Here is a 19,280-nt window from a genome sequence, read left to right on the forward strand (position 1 = left end):
CAAAACACTATCCACAGATCTTCGTAGAAACACGACTCAAGTTTGTCTACGCATGGATGATGTCAAGAACTGATATGACGTTGAATCTCTAGCGTGATTGTTCTCAAGTCTACTCTAGAGCATGGGCAGGATACAATTGTTCCAACTACATTGTACATGTACATGTACATGTACACAGGAAAATACAACCAACCAATGCATTGACCGAGGGACATCAACGAGATAAAGATCAGCGCCAGGAAGTTGCCAACTGCTGGATCACATAAAAACACTGATTAGAATGGCGCAGTCAAACTTCATGAGCCTTCACCCCCACCCACTCCAAAATACTTTTCCTATAACTTTAATGGTTCAGGACAGGAAAATGTAGTGTATCCTTTAAGAGGAAATCCGCAGTGCAGGAAACAAAAGTTTTCGAGCGCTGTATACACTGTAACTGTAGCAAGCCAGGTTGGTTGGTTGGTGTTCAGCTTGATCAGTAGATTTTGTCTGTTGATTGCCAAGTTTAATTTCCTGGATCTCATGTCCATGCTCTGCGGTCGTGCTTGACACGGTCGATGTCACTAAAGAGTCCCATCCTTGCGGACACACTCCATGATGCAAGCTTGCACAGACACAGCTCCTTGGCTCTCAGAGTTCTTCTGTTAACTTCAAGGAATCACTTACTCGCTCGGTCGTCTCTACCAGCAGCAGAATTGGAGAACGACACACTTTCTCACCATGGGTGACAAGCAAAGAGACGGGGGAAAGGGATGGCCTCCGTGCCGTTGTTGAGTGAGTAACAGTATTCAAACTTTCTCCCCTGTTGTTTTTCACTTCCCTTTGGAGTGCTATGTTGTGGCTAAGTATGACACAGAAACGAAAGAGCCAGTCAGGGAACTAACTGTCGTCATACTTCAGATTGCTACCAAACTTGAGTGTTCCAGCTCTGTTGTTACCTTCATCAGGTGTCATGTGATGTGTTAGTCAATCCAATCTGTCTACTTGATCTTCTGATGATATACAACTTGCTAAACTTATAATGTATGTAAAAGGCACTTTGGATTTTTGCAAAAATATCATTTTCAACTGAAACACGATTTTGAAAATAACTTGTTGTTAATGAGCAATGCTCTAAAATATTAAAAGCCAAGCTAAATCTACATCATTTCCAAGTTTGTATGTGGAAATCGGTTCTTTTCCCACTAACTTCTAGGATTCCTGGTTGAGTGCAAGTCATATTCCTATGTAATGTTTGTACTGTACAGTGAATTTCAATTGTGTACTAGAATTAAATGCATTATATTTTGGCATTGCACGGTCCCAGCACTATAGGTGGCAGCATTGTATTATCATAGTAGTATGCATGATGGAAAGAAAGCACTGTCAGGGTACTAATGGTAGTTTTAAAAGCAAAATGTGACATGTAAAACAACAGTTTGAAGAAGAAAAAAAAATGACTATATCTGGCCGATTTACTACATTGTTTTAGATGTGTATTCGGGATAAAAGCTATTCATAGCAGATAATCATCAATCATATATCACACTCTGGTCCAAATATTCTGTCAAAGACATTTATGTAAGATCCTAGATGGGGATAGGAATATTGATATTTGTAGAAAGCTGCAACTTAACATGCAAATAATGTACATTGAATAGTTGATTTATCTGGAATGTCCATATTAGGAGTAAAAATTGACATTTAGAGTAGACTCCTGACATAGTTCTAGCATGGACCTACCACAAGAACTTCAAGAAGGGCCCCTGATAGTTCTAGCAAAGTTTCCAAATAGAACCACTAGATGGCAGCATTGCATGTCTCACAGTGTGCAAGATAGCCCCAAAAGGTGTTGTGAACTTGTGAAGACAGACTGGCATGCAGACTGGTATAATGATCGGAGTTGAGTTGAATTTATAGAGAGGGAACTGGAAATAATATATTTAAAGATTAAACTGTTTTTAGAATTTACTACCTTTGTTTAAAAAGGAAATGTTCTCTTTTTTAAATTATCAATCATTAAACCACAAACAAAGTATGAAGATACGTAATGAGAAATTATTCTGTGATACTAAACAAATAAACGCTTTGAAAAAAACAAATATTGTAAAACAAAAACCGACTTGATACACAGGAAGTATACAAACACTGTCTGAGTTATATTGACTAACAGACAATACAGTGGTGTTTACTGTGAGTTAAACACAGAGAGTGTGTGCTGGATAGGTCCATAATATAGCAGTATGCCCACACAACGGAGACACCTGATTTGTACCAACGTGTACATTTACAGTGCATTCGCCATGTAAAAATGTCTTTTCTAAAATGTGATTTGGTGTTTTAAAAAGCCATTACATGTATTACTTTACTACAGTATACTATATACATGAAGAAGTACATTCCAAAGAGAAAGGGAGAAACTGGAGCAAAGTTAAAGTTAAATCATGTATATCATTACTACATGTATGTTCATTGACTGCATGGTTAATATTTCTCTATTGCCTTAATTTAAAGGGATCGTTTAACAACGTTAAATCTGAGATACACGGCCCTACGTGTTATCAGTGTCTGTGATATGGTGTAATATTGAAGCCCTAAAAAAACTGCGCTTCAAAATGATCAAGAAGTGCCTCAAAAAAGTAAAAAATCCTTGAGTGACCGGTTTTACCATACTCATTTTCCCCAATAGACTGTAGGCCTAGTGTTATGAAAACCGTCAGGCGAACGGTTTTCAAAATTTGTAATTCCAATCATAAATATCTTGATAATCAGACAGGCGATCGGCTTGTAAAAGTCATGGGGTTCCTGACTGACCTAAAGGTTTATAATTATCATTGTATCATGAGCTAAATCCAGGATTTTGTTTCAGAATCTGAGACAAAGTTACCGGATCCCTTTAAGAAATATTCTATCATTCATTCACCCTACAAAAAGGCCTATATTATGACAAATATCTTTTTGTACAACCACTGTACGAAATGAAAAATTGATGAAATATTCTGCACAAAGCAAATTGGAGAATAGCTTGCAAGATACGTCAGTGTTGCCAATTTGTATTTCACTGATGACAACTTCAACAATTCAAAACTTTCCTTTCTTTTGCAATCAGATATTGCTCCAGCTTTCACTAAATTCTTTCTCTAATTTTTCTGCTTTTGTTGAAAGAAAGATATCCGGGTGGACTTCCCCTTTAAAGCTGCCTGTATTAAAGAGTGTTGTATTATAAAGCACAGACTGTACTATGGAGTCATGACTAATCATCATACACCCTGGTACACCCTGGCTTTCCTTACGCTTGACAGGAGGTACGCCAAGCATAGCAGGATGTGGTTCGCTAAGCAGTACAGCGAGGGTCCCCCAAGTGAGAGTCGGATACGAACACATTTGCGCAGGTTTCACATGATCATGTTACATTGTTCAAGACTTGAACCAGGCACAGTGTATAACTGGATATATGATTGCAAATCTTATTATTACTAATTTTACTGGTACAAAATGACTGTAGGTAAACTCCCTGGATTAGCAGGGAAATGCACCACAAAAGGTATACTAGACAAAGCAAAAACATTGAAGGACATACAGTACATGTATCCAGACAACATACTAATTTTATTATGAATTAACTCACAAGGTATTTAAGCATCTTTAGGAGATCAAGGAATGCCACAATGTTCAAGTGTATATATTATGTAGGTAAAGTTGTAAAATTAATCGGCAATCAATCTTTTGTTTTTGTATTCTGTTTGGACTGGTTTTGAACATTTTTTATGACGAGATCATGTTTCTATCACAGTATATTTTACATGTTCTAAATCTAGAGACAACAAGGCTATAATATGTTCTTGTAAAATATTGTGTTTGAAATAATCTGTAACATTTCTGTTTAATTCGGCATATAATCAATTGTTCTGTCATTTTTGTATGGACTATCCTTTATTTACAATGCAGATACTTTTATGTAATCTCTCTCTTTTTTCTTTTTTTTTTCTTTACATGTGCACCTTGAGCACTGGATGTCAAGTGGATTCGACAGTAGAGTAAACAAATTATCTTTAAAATAAGAACCTTGGTTTTTTCTGAAATAGTGTATTGTTCCGTAAAACATGCGCTCAAGGGATATCAAGGACAAAGGCTAGACCTAAAGAATTTTGCAGTTTAGGATGTAAATGATGATAATAATCAACAATTTCCTGCCTGAATAAAAATAGCATGCATGCAGTTAGAGGTATCCTTACAGGCTGGATAGGATGTGCACCTGTTTTACTTTAGACTGTACTGGATCTACCTTATGACAAACTTCATAACATGTTTATTTACAAATAAGAAAGTAAATTCATATACAATGTATATACCGGAACATATGTCCTTTTCCCAGTATAGCTTCCTGAGTGAGCTGCCAAAGGGATTACCCAACCAAATACCAAGTGCTTGTACATATAGATACATGTAGTATCATATGTTTCTGTTCTTCTTTAAGCTATAAAGAAACTCTGACTTTTCTTTACATTCATGGAAGCAAACTGTACTTTTTTGTCGTTCTTGTTGTTGTTACTGTTAATTGGAGCTTTATGTAAGAAATACATTACAGAAACTATGAATTTTCCTCAAAGGAAAGTGCTATGTTTTGGGGAGACTTTCCTCAGGACTCATCGCCCCCTTCCATTTTTCTTCTGTAGGTAATCAAAAAGTGCCCTATTCATTTCCAATCAGAGCCCATTTTCACTTCTTATATGTTCCTCTTTCCAATGTACTTGCCCTATTTTTAATAATAACACAACTTCAAACTATCGAAAGTTAGAGCCTTCACTTCTATCCGAATGGGATCGTTTTCACAACGAGTCGTCAATTTATGGAATGCGCTTCCAGCTTATGTAATTGATAGCCCATCTGTAAACTCATTCAAATCCAACCTGGAAAAAGCATGGAGAGCTAAATATGTACATGTACTAAAGAAATGTTTCCTTGCTATTGCATTGACCGAAGCTCCGACGTGGGTGCAATCCCCAGTACATACAGACATTAATCCTGCTGCAGAGGGGCATATAAGTAATTATACTTGAAGCCAAACATCAAGGTAAATCAAGGTAAATCAGGTAAAAAAAACCCACTCTAAAGTCTGATAAAGATCTAGAACTCTTAAGAATTGGAGCAGCTCTACATGTAGGCTTTACGAACAGGCACCCCTACCAATACTATGAAATGATAGAAGAGTTGAATGCAGCAAGGGTAAACACGCCTATGTTCACAGGCATATTTCTCTTAGTTAAATCAAAAATTCATATTGACCACTTATCTTTGTTATTATTATGTGTTATTGAAAAGAAAAAAAAATTGTACTTCATTTGAAATATATGTATGTTTATGAGAAATATGAAAATAAATTAAATGAAATGAAAATTTACAGTGCCACTTTTCAAAGATCAAACAAGCACCTTTTCACTGTTTCAAATTTTGTTGTGTACTTTAGTAGAAAAGGTTGGAAGAAATACCGGTATGTCCCCTTCGTACTAAAACATGCCTGTTTTTAAAAACTACATGTGTAACATGTGACATCCCTAGTATAGGGGCAATTTCAGACATATCAATCAATATTTAATACCGGTATTTCTTCCTGGGAGTACACCTTTCAGCACTGCATACATGTACAAGTAGATGTACAAAATTTGACTTTTTCAAGATTCTCATCTTAATGATTTTTCTACGCAATTGCTCAATTGTGCAAACTTAAACATTCATGTTTCCATAATTTTTCAAATGTCTTTCATACTATACTGTGAGCTACTAATTTTGAACATAATCATTTGGTAATAAAAGGTAATATTAACTTGAGGAGATCTTTTAAAAAAAATGTCGCTGCATGTGCCTCTCCGAACTCTTACAAAGTGCTCTTTTGAAGAATTTAGAAGTGATTGCCCTTGTACCTAAAGTTCCTCTTGGTCTTCACACTTCTGTAACCTCTGTTTTCCAAGTACCATTATCTTCTCAATTTTATTCATGATTTTGTGAATATCCATGGTAACATTAACAGGCAAGACAGCTAAAAATGTGTCCTTTTTTAACCTGCAACTCCTTTCTATAAAAATCATGCATATTCATTCCAATTCCATCAGCAATAAATTCCTGCCTACCGTATTTACCGGCGATAAGGCCGCACCCCCGATTTTGACGTTTAAAAAAAAAAAAAAAAAAAAAAAAAAAATTGTCGAAGTCGGGATTTGATCTCTTGCGTTTAAATGTTGATGTGACTAAAATCAGCGCCTTAGACCGCTCGGCCATGCCGCATTGATGCTAGCATATGGAGTTTTCTGTGATGTATACATTGCACCTCTCTCTTAAGTATTGAAATGGATTCAAAATAGCGACTTCGCGAGCTAGATGCTTCGCGGCAGCTCCGTTAAACGGGCCCTTCTTTTACTTTTGCAATGCATTGGCACGAACTTAGATCAAGATCTATCGGCAGATGTTGTTTTTGGAAGTTTATTTTCGTCTTCATGTCAACAATGCAAGATAAAATTGTCGGTAAGATGTGTGGAAATGTATAGTTATTGTACCGTTCGTAGATCTAGTCCCATATGTGCAAAATCGTGTTGGTTTTGATATACTTTTTAAAAAAATTTTTACTCTTTCGCCGCATAGGCCGCACCCCGACTTTTTGATATTTTCTCTTCCAAAAATACTGCAGCCTTTACGCCGGCAAATACGGTATTCACACAAATATGTGCACCAACTGAGTTGGCTCTAGACCGAAAATTTCTGTCTCTTTCGTTCTTTAGCCTCTGATTTCGGTAGGGTCGACTCCTCCTCTTTAGACGAGCCGACCTACCCAAATCAGAGGCTAGAGGAGCCAACCCTACCCAAATCAGAGGCTAACGAACGAAAAAGACAAGCCGATCCTATCCAAATCAGAGGTTAACGAACGAAAGAGACAGAAATTTTCAGTCTAAGTTGGCTCAAGCCTCTACGACACTTGTCACTAGACCGAAGATTTTTGTCGCTTTCATTTGTTAGCCTCTTAAGTCTTATTTGGGTAGGGTCAGAGGAGCCGTTTCGCGACCCTCCCCATTAAGAGGCTAACCAATAAAAGACAGAAATGTTTGGTTTTCTACGACACATGACAATAATAGTTTTTCTGGATGTGACAATATTATCATGATTATTATCAACAACTTTCTTATTTAAAATCAAAAGTAGGGTCTACTGCCAAGAGTCCCAATTATACCATTGGCATCCAGTTCACATCAATTTACATTTCATTCATGCATTCATTCATTTGAGTTGACAATTTAACTTTCATTCAAAACAATGTAGATCTAGATCTAAACAAACAAAAGACAAAACCAATTCAATTCAAATTCCATTTTTATTGTAAATTAAATCGGTTTTCCTTGGTTTGTTTTGTTTTTATTTGTTGTTCTTTTCTGGTCCTTCCTTAAATTATGCTTACCACATCTTTCTTGGCTTCTGCTTGCCCTTGGCCCCTTCCGCTGGTGGGTTGTTGCTGAATTTGGGACTCCATTATTTTCTCCGGATGTTATCTCGTCCTAAATCGTAGTTTATGGCTGGCGCTGCACTTCACCTGCACTAAATTAGCGCCGAGGTACATGTACATGTAGCACTGTACACACCCTCCACTAATGCAGCAGACATGTACATAAGCTCAGCTGGATGTGGCCGTTATGCAGGATTTAGTGGCAGGGACACTGATTCCAGTTTAAGTGAAGAAAATATTAGACTTATCATGTCATTTAATAGTCAAAATAAAATTTAAAAAATATTAATTTTGACTTAAAATATTTGTTAATTACTTATATGAGATATACTAATTAAAAATTATTTAAATTTAGAATTTACAAACTGATACATTTGTCTCATTCATATTCCAAGATGGCAGCGCCCATGAAGCTCATTGTTAAGTGGAGCGGTCAAGAATATGAATTCACAGAAGTTACTGGTACCGATACCGTGAAATATTTAAAAGAAGCAATTCATGAGAAAACTGGGGTATTACCACAACGGCAGAAAATTCTTGGATTGAAGTTTAAAGGTAGGCCTAGAATAGATCAATTGTTGTTTATAAAATTATGCAATCGCGCAACCCAGCGCTGGCTCAGCGCGCAGGCCCAGCTAGCAGAACCTCTGGCCAGGCCCGCGGGCGGCCGTGAACTGCCCTTGTCACTCGAGCTCTGGCCTCCGGCCTCCGCAGCACTGTTTAATAAAAAGTGTGGCGCTTGTTCAGCATTATGATTATCGTGATCTGGGTCGCCTCTTTTTTCTTTACACAGCTGGCTTTATTGCGTCTGCGTGTGGGGGGCTTCGATCCACCTCCATAGACTTAGCACGCAAACGTGTGTGTACAGTGTGAATGAGATAAGGCCTAAATTAATGAATCTAAAAGATGGTCGCAAAACTGTGTCATTGTGATTTCGATAAAATAAAACGTAAAACAAATACAAAGTCAAGACAGCCTCAAGAGTCAAAGTTCTAATTCAAAGACTAGACAGTGACCACATAAAACTTAAGTTTAGGTAAGAAGACCTCTACATTTCTTTAGCGCATGCGCATAACGTTCATCCAATCTCCGACAAGGGCCCTTCTTATTGGCTATCGCTGGCTTCCGTTCACTCAATATACTTATAAGATAGTGGTGCAAGGAGAAAGCTTGCGAATTTCTGTTTGATCCGATACCAAAATTATGATGCAGTAAACCCTCTATTTGTTACGATTTTTTCAGCATCCTAAAAAGGTTATTTTCCTTAAGTTTAAGTCTTACATAACTATTTTTCAAGTTTGAACAATTCTCATTTTTGTCATATTTAAGGTCCAAACTGGAAATTTTTTCTGAAATGTTTGTTGATTTTTTTATTTTATGTGTGTGCAATTTCATGTGTGCGTCACCTTTTAAAAATATGACATATCAAAATTGCCACTGAAGTTAAGTTGCGCTTAAGTTAAGTAGGCCCTCTCTCACTTAAATTTGAAGCCACTCGAGCAGATCGGCAAATGGAAGCGCGTAAACTCACTGTACAGCACTCAATGCGCAAAGTTCTTTGTGGTGAGTGGGTGAGCAAACCAAATACAAAATGTATGTCCCTTCAACTAGTACAGTACTAGTCTACTGTGTGTATAATTGGGTGACCAAAGTTAGCAGAGAACGCCAGAGATTTTATTGAATTGGTTCCTTCAAAAGTTACAACTAGTCGATTACAATGACTACAGAGTAGTATTAGTAAATATTTCAAGGTCTAATAATTATAGTTCTAATGGATTTTCTTACATAATTTGATATTTGAAGGCAAACCGCCAGGAGACGACGTCCAACTATGTGCCCTCAACATCAAACCCAACACGAAGATCATGATGATGGGGACTCGAGAGGAGACGATCATCGCAGCCAATGCCAAGCCAACTGACATCGGCGAGGTGGTGGATGACTTTGACATTGAAGATGAAGAAGTGTCAACAGAAAGAAGGTCAGTGAGTTAGTTACATTCAAAAGATGAATTTTCTAAAATCAAAGTTTCTCATCCTATTTGTCTTTCCATCTATAAAATAGCATTGGAGAGTGATATGTGGACATAAGACCAGTGGGCTTAGGATGCAGGATCAATTTTAGCACTATAAAGGCTTAAAGATAAAGTTGAGTTCTGGTCATGTGATTGCATTGTGAAAGAAACGGTGTGGAATCTATCAGAGAGGTTGATCATCTAGTATATAAGTATTCGTGTGTATTGCAAGGTTCTGGATTCATCAAAATGATAAGAAATTTGGCCAAATCTTGGCAAAGTTACAAGCACTGTACACAGAATGATGTATATGGGACTACACGAGCAAATGGCGAAAAAACCTACCCCCCGATTTTTACGATTTTTCATGTCATATTTAGAATATGAAGGCATTTGAAGAGCCATGCTTTTCAGGGAACATGTTCAATCTGATGTTCTTCCACTCTTGCATAATAACAATGATAACGCTCACAAATTATTTTTTACCTCTTCCCAGAACTCAACCGTCTCTTTAAGCTTAATCTCCAAATGAGATATAAAATATAAATGCTAGATGTTTAGTGCAAGTGGGAAGTAAGAAATAAGATCCGTTCCTTCTTCCCCAAACGAGGGCAAGATTTTCCAGCAAGGAGCATATTAAACATTCAGATTCAATATACTACATGAATAGCATTACAATAGCAAAGTGGGATGAAGAAAGATTTTTAAATTAGAGTCATTTTGAGAGTAGGGAATCATAGCAGAAAATCTATTTGAAGCCTGCCAATATTAGTGTTATGTTCTACTGACAACTTCATGACTATGAAAAATATAATTTTACAGTATTATTCAATTGTCAGGTGCTATGCATTTGATTCTCTGCTCCATGAAATTTGTGATGTATTCAGTATTTTGTCATAATATAAAGATTCACTAATCATCTTTTCAATCTTAAAAGATTGAATCATAAGTAAAACTGTGAATTGATTCTAAACAGGGAGGAGTACTTGCAGAAAGTGGAGCGGCGGGTCAAGGAATACGAGATCAAAGTAGTGAATGAGTCCAGGCCGGGAAAGAAACTCCTTGTTCTAGATGTGGATTACACTTTCTTTGGTAAGCTGCATTACATAAAAATTATGTATAGTCATCATACTTGTCTATTAAGGCCACCCAAAGGAAACATATTAGGTGACCACTCTAGACAGGTGGCCTTTATAAGCAGATTCTTCAATACATGTTTCCTCTTAGAGGGAGCAAATACAGGTGGCCACTAAGACAGGTTTGACTGTATAAGTTAAAGATGCAGTATAAAGCAAAGCCAGTGAAAGATATAGCCTGAACTCTCAATCATGACCTATTGAATAATACATACCTAATACAAATGCCTTGAGAGAAACTCAAACGATGTATGTCGATGTTCAACAGAAAATAAAAAATCAGAGGCATTTGTAAGCCCAGGCATATTCAAGACATTGATCTAAAATCCAAAAATGTTGATAGATGTTGATAAATGGATAAGAAAAGTATTAGGTAGTTACTTTATATAATAACATCATGAATTAACATTTTTTGTTTTTTCTCTGGACTAGGCATTTCTGGTCAAAACATTCACCTGTATAAAGATGGTTTGTGAACCATTTTAGTTTGATTTTCCATTTGCACAAATGTCTCTCTCTTCTGTGATATATATATTACTTGTGATTATGATTGTTTTCTGTCCTTTGCTTAGATCACCGATCTGTTGCTGAGAATGCCTTGGAGTTGATGAGACCTAATCTACATGAATTCCTTACATCAGCCTATGAGGATTATGATATTGCCATCTGGTGTAAGTTTTAAAAAAAGTGTACAGATTATGAACAGTAATGGTAGCAAGAAGAAAATTGGAATGAAACTTGCTAAATATAGTCTCTACTTGTATCAAAAGCTATATGTGTCATATATTTTGATGTATTGTCAATGGCTTTCTATAAATTCAGCGCAAAATATCTGAAAGAATTGTCAAATTGCACAGCAATCACAGAATTACGATGAAATTGTTGATGCCCTTAACAAAAGTGTACATAGGCTTACATGGAAATATTATTGTTAGATTTGTAAAAGTTCAATGTAGCTTTTGATAGATTTTTGTATAATATAAATATTGCTTCCTCTTCATTTTCACTTTGGTACAGCTGCCACCAATATGAAATGGATTGACGTGAAGATGAGAGAACTTGGAGTTGCTGATAATCCAAACTACAAATTAGCATTCATGGTAGACAGCAGAGCTTGCATCACTATACACACTCAGAAATATGGTATAATTGAGGTATGGAAACAACAGTTATTGAGTATTTTTGTATATCTCTTATTTATAAAAGATTTTAGGCTTTACAGTTAAACTCTCTCTCTCGCTCTCTCCCTCCTTACTCCCCCTACTCATATCCCTTTTCTTTTTTTTCTCATTCTGTATCCTCTCTCCCCGTCTCCCCCCCCCCCACCTCCTTCCTCCCTCTCTCTCTATTTCTATCTCGTTTATTCTACAAAATGGTAACCAATCTCATGATCTCATAGTGAATATGAAAGCTTCTAATTAATGGGTATATATATTACTTGTCAAATCAACATCTTGGCATTTGCTAGTCACTCAATATATCTCCTTTACTCTGTTGTATACATTTTGATGTACGTATAGCATAGCATTCAATGGGTTATGGAGAAACAATTGTTTAATTCCAGCTTCCCTATTTAAAATTAAAAAATCTGTTGACTGTTAATCTTTTTCAATTTTCAGACTAAACCTCTGGGTGTTATCTGGGGCAAATATGAGCAATACAACCCCAAGAACACCATCATGTTTGACGATCTACGGAGGAACTTCTTGATGAATCCACAAAATGGCCTCAAGGTAAGGGCAAAATGTATTTGTAATGATTGTTGTCTTGTCCTTTTTTCTCTTTAATTATCAGTTATCATCAACAACAACCACATTACTACATCACATGCTACTTCTTCCTAGCTTCTACTAATACTACTACTGCTACTGCTACTTCTGATATTGCTGCTTCTCTTCTTCGTCTGGCCCCCCCTTTTTCCTCCGTTGCCTTTATTCTTTTTCTTCTTCAAGATTTCTTAGGAGTAATATAATTTTTTCATATTCATGCACCAAAATGTGGAGATGTAATGGAAGTATATGTGAAATATACTTCTGAATTATACGTTTAAATTTTCTTCCCCATGACATCTTTAGAAGCAACACATTTTTCATCTTTTTACTCCACTAGGGACATACTCAAGTTCATAACCACCCAAGCCCCCAAACTAGTAAATTTCATTAGAACGTGAGTCATGGTGAAATTTTGAGCACAGCCTTCATCTCAATATTCATATTTTTCCATTTCTTCCTCCTTTTTTATGACTTTGTCATGTCGAACCTTTGTGTAATGACATTTTATTCTCGCATATACACCCTTATTTCCAGATCCGCCCTTTCCGGGAGGCCTATAAGAACAGGTACCATGACAAAGAGTTGATGAGACTGGCCAAGTACCTTCGTGATATCGCACCTCTGGATGATTTTAGTCATCTTAATCACAGGCACTGGGAGAGATACAAACCACCATCGTCACGATGATCATTTCAAAGAAGGGATTTTTATTTTTTGTATATTTTATTTCAAACAAGGACATTAAATTGAGGATATGTTGCAGGAACTTGTTTATGGACATTGAATTCATACACACATTTTTTTCATCATTATTTGTTTGGCGTCGCACAAAAAAGGAGACAAATTTATTGTTTGTTTGTCTGGATACTCCAGCACAGGTAATTTCTTCTTTGTCTGTATAATCCATGTTCATACATATTTTTTTTCTCTCAAGCATTCTATATTTGTTTCTGTTAATACTATTTGTTTATAAATTGCAATATTCATATTAATGTTAAAGTGACCTCTCTAGCTCTTTGGGAAAGCATTGTATTCGGATGGTGGAATTATTTTCTATTTGTATACAGCACAGGGGGAAATGCTCCCCCCCCCCCCCTACCCCTTGATAATTTTAGAATTACGGTAATTGTTCAAAGTATGGACTTTGCTATTCCTATTTTTTATGCCCGTAATCATAATGTGGAAAGAAGCCTGTGGCTGTACTAGAAACTTGAATTGGCACAAGCAAAAAACAACATATTTGTGATGTATTTATTTTGTGTACAACTAAAAAGGGTAAATTAGCTGTGCTGTCTTCCAAACAAATGTTTGCCTGAAGTTCATCAGATATATCTCATGGCCATGTGATGATTTAAGAGGTAGCATACAGTATGTATGTTCATGTTGCAGGACAAGATGGGTTTTTTTCCCCCCTAGGTATCATTTGTGTTTCTACAATTTAGGGAAGATATCATATTTTGTTTATTTTTACAACTGTTCCACGTGTTCCACGTGTCCCATATGGTTCTTGATGAGATTGAATTTCTGTTTGATAAACAAAGTCTCAAAAAGATTGCTGAATGTTTAAATTCCAAACAATTCTCTATATATGGCAAAAATACAGTCAACTCTGCAGAAGTTGAATCTGTTGAGACGTGTGCAAAATTTCTGCATAATTGGTGTAAATAAATGTTTAGCACAGTTTGGTCGGAAAATTGATTTGACTTAAGGAATAATTGACTTGTGCAACTTGGAGTTATGCAGAGTTAACTGTAGCAGCATATCTTCATTCCCGCTTTAGCCTTGAATGTTGGAAAACACTTATAATCATATTCTTTTCAACATGAGATGTGCTCTTTCTTCTTTGTATATGTTTATGCTTTTCAACTGAGTTGAACGTAAATATTAGTCATGCATGTTTTGCTTGAGAGATCAAGCAACATTGGTTTTTGTATTAAAAGAATGTATTGCAACTATGCACCAAGTCCAAATAGACCAAACTGCATATTGTTGGACCTTATGTTTGAAAGTAATTGTAAATGTGTAAATATATGAATATCATTTGACATTGTAACAATTTTTTTTAAATGACTTCAGCCTGATACTTGATAATAAATCTCTTTCAGTTGCGTACAATATTCTGTTTCTGGGTTCGTTGATATGTCTTTATAAGAATTTAATCTAAGGAATTTTACCTATAAAATGGTATTGAGATCATTAGTTAAATATGGTAAGGTGATATTTTTATAGGATGCCCTCAAGATCTGTATCTGTATGATTTGGTCAGCAAAATGTCCTTTCCAGACACATCCACGCTAACGTATTTGTAGACAGAGCACGCTGTGTGTGGGTTGACTCAAATCAAATTATTGGGAATGTTTAAGTAAATTGTTCTTAAAAGTGGTTAACGATGGGCTGTTTACTATGGAGGTTGGGAGGTTATTCCAGTCCTTGATGGTTGACACAAGAAAGGAATCCTGGTAGGCTCTAGCTTTGTGGCGAAGTTGTAGGAACTTCTGGTTGTTCCCCCTGGTTTCTCTGGGATTCGGTTGTACATAGTCATACAAAGGAATGTCGACCAGTCCATTCTTCATTTTGTATAACATGCTGAGGTGTAAAAGTAGCAGAGGAGAAGGAAACAGAGTAAAAGGGGTGGAAGGGGAGAGAAAGTGAAATATAGAGAAGATGTAGAAAGAGGAGATGGGAGAGAGAGAGAGAGAGAGAGAAAGATTGGGAGAGATGCGGGAGAGATTTTAAAAAAGAGGGGAAGCCAGAGGAGGGTGAAAAATAGAGAGGATGGAGAAAAATTAATTTTTGTAAAAAAAAAGAAACGTGAATTTTTTTTTTAATGTTAATGGATATAGATCTATGTGATTGACCAACTGATTGGTCGATTCATTTATTTATTCATGTATTCGTGACAAAACTTTCCGATTTCTTTGCTTTGCGAATGTGGTGCGCGTATTCAATATATGCGCGCGTGTGACGTGTGTGCATTCCTAGATTTGCATAACAAATTGATAATAATGGCGTTGGCGAACAAAGTAGACAACGGAATTCTGACATCGATTTCCCAGGCAACAACACAAGATATGACAGACAAAGGGAACGGCATTAGAGAATTGTTTGAAAATACATCTTCACGAACCGGAATGCCCGAATCCATTTGGTCATGTGGAGATTTAAATTCAGAGCAGCACGACGAGAGCAAGAAGTGAGTTTAGCCGAAACTGAAATTTTCCTCTTTTATTTACTGCCGTTCGGCTGCCGTTGGCTTTGGCTAGATCTAAGCCTAAGGCTGCCGTGGTCTTGGGTGGGGTCCAGTCAGCAATAGGGTCTAGACTACTGTGTATTATTTGCATTGAATGTAACTTCACATCTTCTTTAGATAGACTCAACTAGATGAGACGGAAAATTATTCGAGAAAGTTTTTATCATCTTTTGACTTTTGAGTTTGAGGCTCTAGTTTAAGCAGGGATTTGGTGAAAGCAGAAAGTCTACAGACTACAGTCAGATGGTGGAACATATCTCGAAAGGCGAAACAAACTTGGGCTTGGCAAGAATTGCAGAACTTACTTTTAAGTTTTACTTTTAGACAGGGCAGAACTTGGGTTGGGGCAGGCTTAGTTGTACTGGGTCAAAGCTATCTAGACCTAGCCTTGTTTGGCGCTACTGCAGTTCCGTATCCATTTTTTTTAGCAGTTTCATATCCATTCTTAGCAAAGGAATTTTAGCCCAATTTTTTTACGGAACTGCAGTAGATTCTAGCGCCCCTTGGGCGTTTTAGGTCTAAGAGTAAGATTCAAATTTGTTATCATTCCAGATTGATGTTCCCCATACCCAGATAGAGTCTTGTAATTTGTATGACTCGTCATTTCTTCAATAACTTAACAATAACAGCTAACTTTAATTATGTTTAAACTTTAATCTAAATGACTAAGATATGCTACATTAACATTTGTGTTAGTTTTACCATGAGTGTGTGATTTTATGTATTACTTTTTGTGTTGCTGCTGCCTATAGTCTGGTAGAACTAGTAGAAGCCTACTTGTTTGTTGTTTTTGTTTTTTAACTACAATTTTTTTTATTTTCTTTTGCAGGTTCATGCTTTCAGGAGAGCCCATATCAAAAACATTGCAGGCATGTATTTTTAATTTTCTTTAATACATTATTTTATTCTAGATCTACTTCTCATATTCTTCATTTTATGAGGAACATATTATTAGATGTAGATCTAAGTCTATCTGGAGAAATGGGTAGATTGAATTGGTATTGTATATGATGAAAGATTTGGGATTCATAAAGTCAAAATATTATCTTTTGAACACAAAAATTTAACAGATAATAATTTAACAGTCCTTATTATATAGGCTAGGCTTTATACATTTGAAGACTTGACCCTAAATATTGTCCCCTTTATGAAAAAAAAGATAAAACTTGATACTTTTCAAATAAGACAATAAACAATAACATCAGCGTTGACAAGTTTGCACTATATGCATGTCTGATTCAAATTCACTATAGGAGTATAAAACCAGAGACTGGTTTGGTAATTACCAGATATCAATAGGGGGCGTCATCAGGCATGAATGCCAAAGACTAATGTACATATTGAAATGTTTACCTTATATATATAACCAAATTCTACACAAAACCTGTTTCAGAAGCTACAGTTTCCTCTTTTCTTTGGTAATGCAACTAATTTAGATGATACTTGGGAGGTAAGGACCAATGATAAAGACAATTGGCTGATTATACTTACTCTTTCCTATGAATTGCTTCCTCTGTTTTCTTTGTTCCAAAGGACATGCCTGCTACAAGCTATGGGATGCCAGACGGGAAGAGCAGTGAAGGGGAATTTGATTACCAGAAAGAAATGCAGGGCTTAGAAAAGCTCTCTGCCGAGTTGGACTCTGTCAGACAGCAACTCATGGCTGACATCTGTGAGTAGACCTACCCCCAATGAGTTATTTTCTGTATATGTTTGAACCTCTATGTAGAGCTTTGCGCTTAATGAAAAACAAGAAAAGCAGGAAATTGAACTCTTTTTTGGGGGTGGGGGGGGGGGGGCTCTTCTACTTTTATCCACGGTGAGCAATTGAATTAATAAAATTATTATTTGTTTTATTTTTCTTTTCTTTTTTTCTTTATCAACTCAGTAGTACAGAGTATTCTGTGTATTCCCCAACATCATTCTATGAAAATCAATGTCAACATACCACATGCACTTACTCTGCATCTTGTGAGTAAAGAGTTAACGCAAAATTGCAATCCCCGTATTTGATCACCTTGCAGTACGTTGTCAACTCTTGCAAGTGGACCTGGCTACCCAATTCAACCCAGGACTTGTTCAACAGATGAGATCCTCCAAACTCTCATGTGAGAAATGTGAGGATATTTTGGATGACTCATTTGATGCTGAAGTGAAGAACTGAAAGAAACATGTAGACTTTCACATTGGACTAACATAGTAGCCTTGGAGTGAAGTTTAGTCCTGTAAATGCTTCTGATAAGATGTGCACTTTGGATATATGAACACATTTGTTACTGTACAATATACATGCATTTATAGAAATGTAATAATCATCATTTTGTTGGTTGACCTTCTAATTTAAAATTTGAATTATATGTTGCAAATATGTATGATTACCTCATATCATATTTCTATTACTGATTTGATCTTGTTTTTCTTTTCTGTTTCTTCTTCTCAAATCAATAATTTTACTCAAAGATTGCACCGGTATTCATGTAGTGTGATAAGTGTTTTCCTTGTTCAAAGAAAATTGTACATAGAATAAGAATATATGGTAATTTTGTACTTTACTAGCTTAGTGCATCGAGTTGGTAGAGTGAAACTTCACCAATACCCCCCCCCCCCCCTGAATAGCCATACTGTAGTATGATCTCAGTCTCAAAATGTTAAGAACTGAATTGAAGAAAAATTATGTGTAACAATACTGAGGTAATATTCTTGTTCTCACAACTCCTGATGTGCCCTGTCCCAACTTTCTCATAAATGTACTGATGAATATGCTGATAAACTATACTGTATGTTGAATCCTGCAGATTCAGTATTCTGCACTATGGTCAAAGCATTGTTATAGCAGGGTCAAGGCATGGTCAAGGCATGGTCAGGGCAAAGGACATCAATATTTTGGCTCTTAATCATATTTGCTGCTGGCTTTATTTCATCAAAGATTTAAGTGTAGTCTAGGGTTGGGGTTGCAATTGGGATATGGTAGGATCAGGTATAGTGTTAAGTTTCAGGATGAAGTTAGATATTTGTTGCAAAATGTGTGATAAAATAAACCTCAATGTAGAGTTATGAAGGAAAATACTTTCTCTCTACTTGTCATAAACTAAATTATATTTGTTTCTTTGGTTCACCAACATTCCACGTTGGTGTGAAGATTCAGATACCTCGCTAAGAGCCAGAAGAGTATTAAAAGGCAATCCAACCCTTGTTATAAGTAGATATACATGTATGAAAGAAAAATAACAGAAACAGAATGGCAAAAGTTTGCAATAAATCAGACAATTAGTAAGAAAGTGGATTGTGACGTAGGACGTGGATAAATCTCCCATTTGCAGTCTAAAAAATATCATTAATTTCTATTTTTCTCAAAAGTTCCTTCTCCCTTGAGGCTCTACCAGTACTCAGAATATATTGTAGATAGCATATTATTATAGGTCCTCTAAAAAGAATAGACCCTCTTGAGCCATGAAATTTTTGAAAAATTTAAATTGTAGTCATTTTATATGATGGAACAGATGGGAAAGTAGTCCGGCACTACATCACATTGACATTACTGCTTCAGCCAATTTGAAGTGCCCATACGTATAGTGATTACAACTTTCGAAAATTCATAACCTTCTTATATTTAGTCAAATTTAATTAAAACTTTGGTCAG

General features: G+C 36.2%; 3 protein-coding genes across 4 annotated transcripts in view; 2 read left to right on the forward strand and 1 right to left on the reverse strand.

The window, feature by feature from the left end:
* LOC762621 (exocyst complex component 4) overlaps positions 1–7,594 on the reverse strand; it is a 41,891-nt gene extending 34,297 nt beyond the window's left edge. Inside the window, exon 1 of the mRNA XM_030986296.1 lies at positions 7,424–7,594. Within this exon, the coding sequence (XP_030842156.1) occupies positions 7,424–7,495 (72 nt within the window). The 5' untranslated portion in view covers positions 7,496–7,594. The remainder of the gene's footprint in view (positions 1–7,423) is intronic.
* On the forward strand, positions 638–14,507 carry LOC576064 (ubiquitin-like domain-containing CTD phosphatase 1). Of its 2 annotated transcripts, none has more exons than XM_003724210.3 (7): positions 638–774; positions 9,272–9,449; positions 10,459–10,574; positions 11,191–11,289; positions 11,636–11,772; positions 12,238–12,351; positions 12,925–14,507. In XM_003724210.3, exons 1-7 carry the CDS (start codon positions 753–755, stop codon positions 13,075–13,077), a joined length of 819 nt encoding a protein of 272 aa, XP_003724258.1. In that variant the 5' UTR covers positions 638–752; the 3' UTR covers positions 13,078–14,507. The 2 variants fall into 2 exon arrangements, with proteins under 2 accessions (XP_003724258.1, XP_781503.1); XM_776410.4 differs by lacking the exon at positions 638–774 and adding an exon at positions 7,837–8,023.
* A 593-nt stretch (positions 14,508–15,100) lies between these two features.
* On the forward strand, positions 15,101–19,139 carry LOC105441837. The gene is made up of 4 exons (XM_011673353.2): positions 15,101–15,583; positions 16,470–16,509; positions 17,174–17,312; positions 17,665–19,139. Exons 1-4 carry the CDS (start codon positions 15,342–15,344, stop codon positions 17,802–17,804), a joined length of 561 nt encoding a protein of 186 aa, XP_011671655.2. The 5' UTR covers positions 15,101–15,341; the 3' UTR covers positions 17,805–19,139.
* The last annotated feature ends 141 nt before the right edge of the window (positions 19,140–19,280 follow it).

Source organism: Strongylocentrotus purpuratus, unplaced genomic scaffold, assembly GCF_000002235.5.
Source record: "Strongylocentrotus purpuratus isolate Spur 01 unplaced genomic scaffold, Spur_5.0 spur5_scaffold_15, whole genome shotgun sequence".
Classification (NCBI taxonomy): Eukaryota; Metazoa; Echinodermata; class Echinoidea; order Camarodonta; family Strongylocentrotidae; genus Strongylocentrotus; species Strongylocentrotus purpuratus.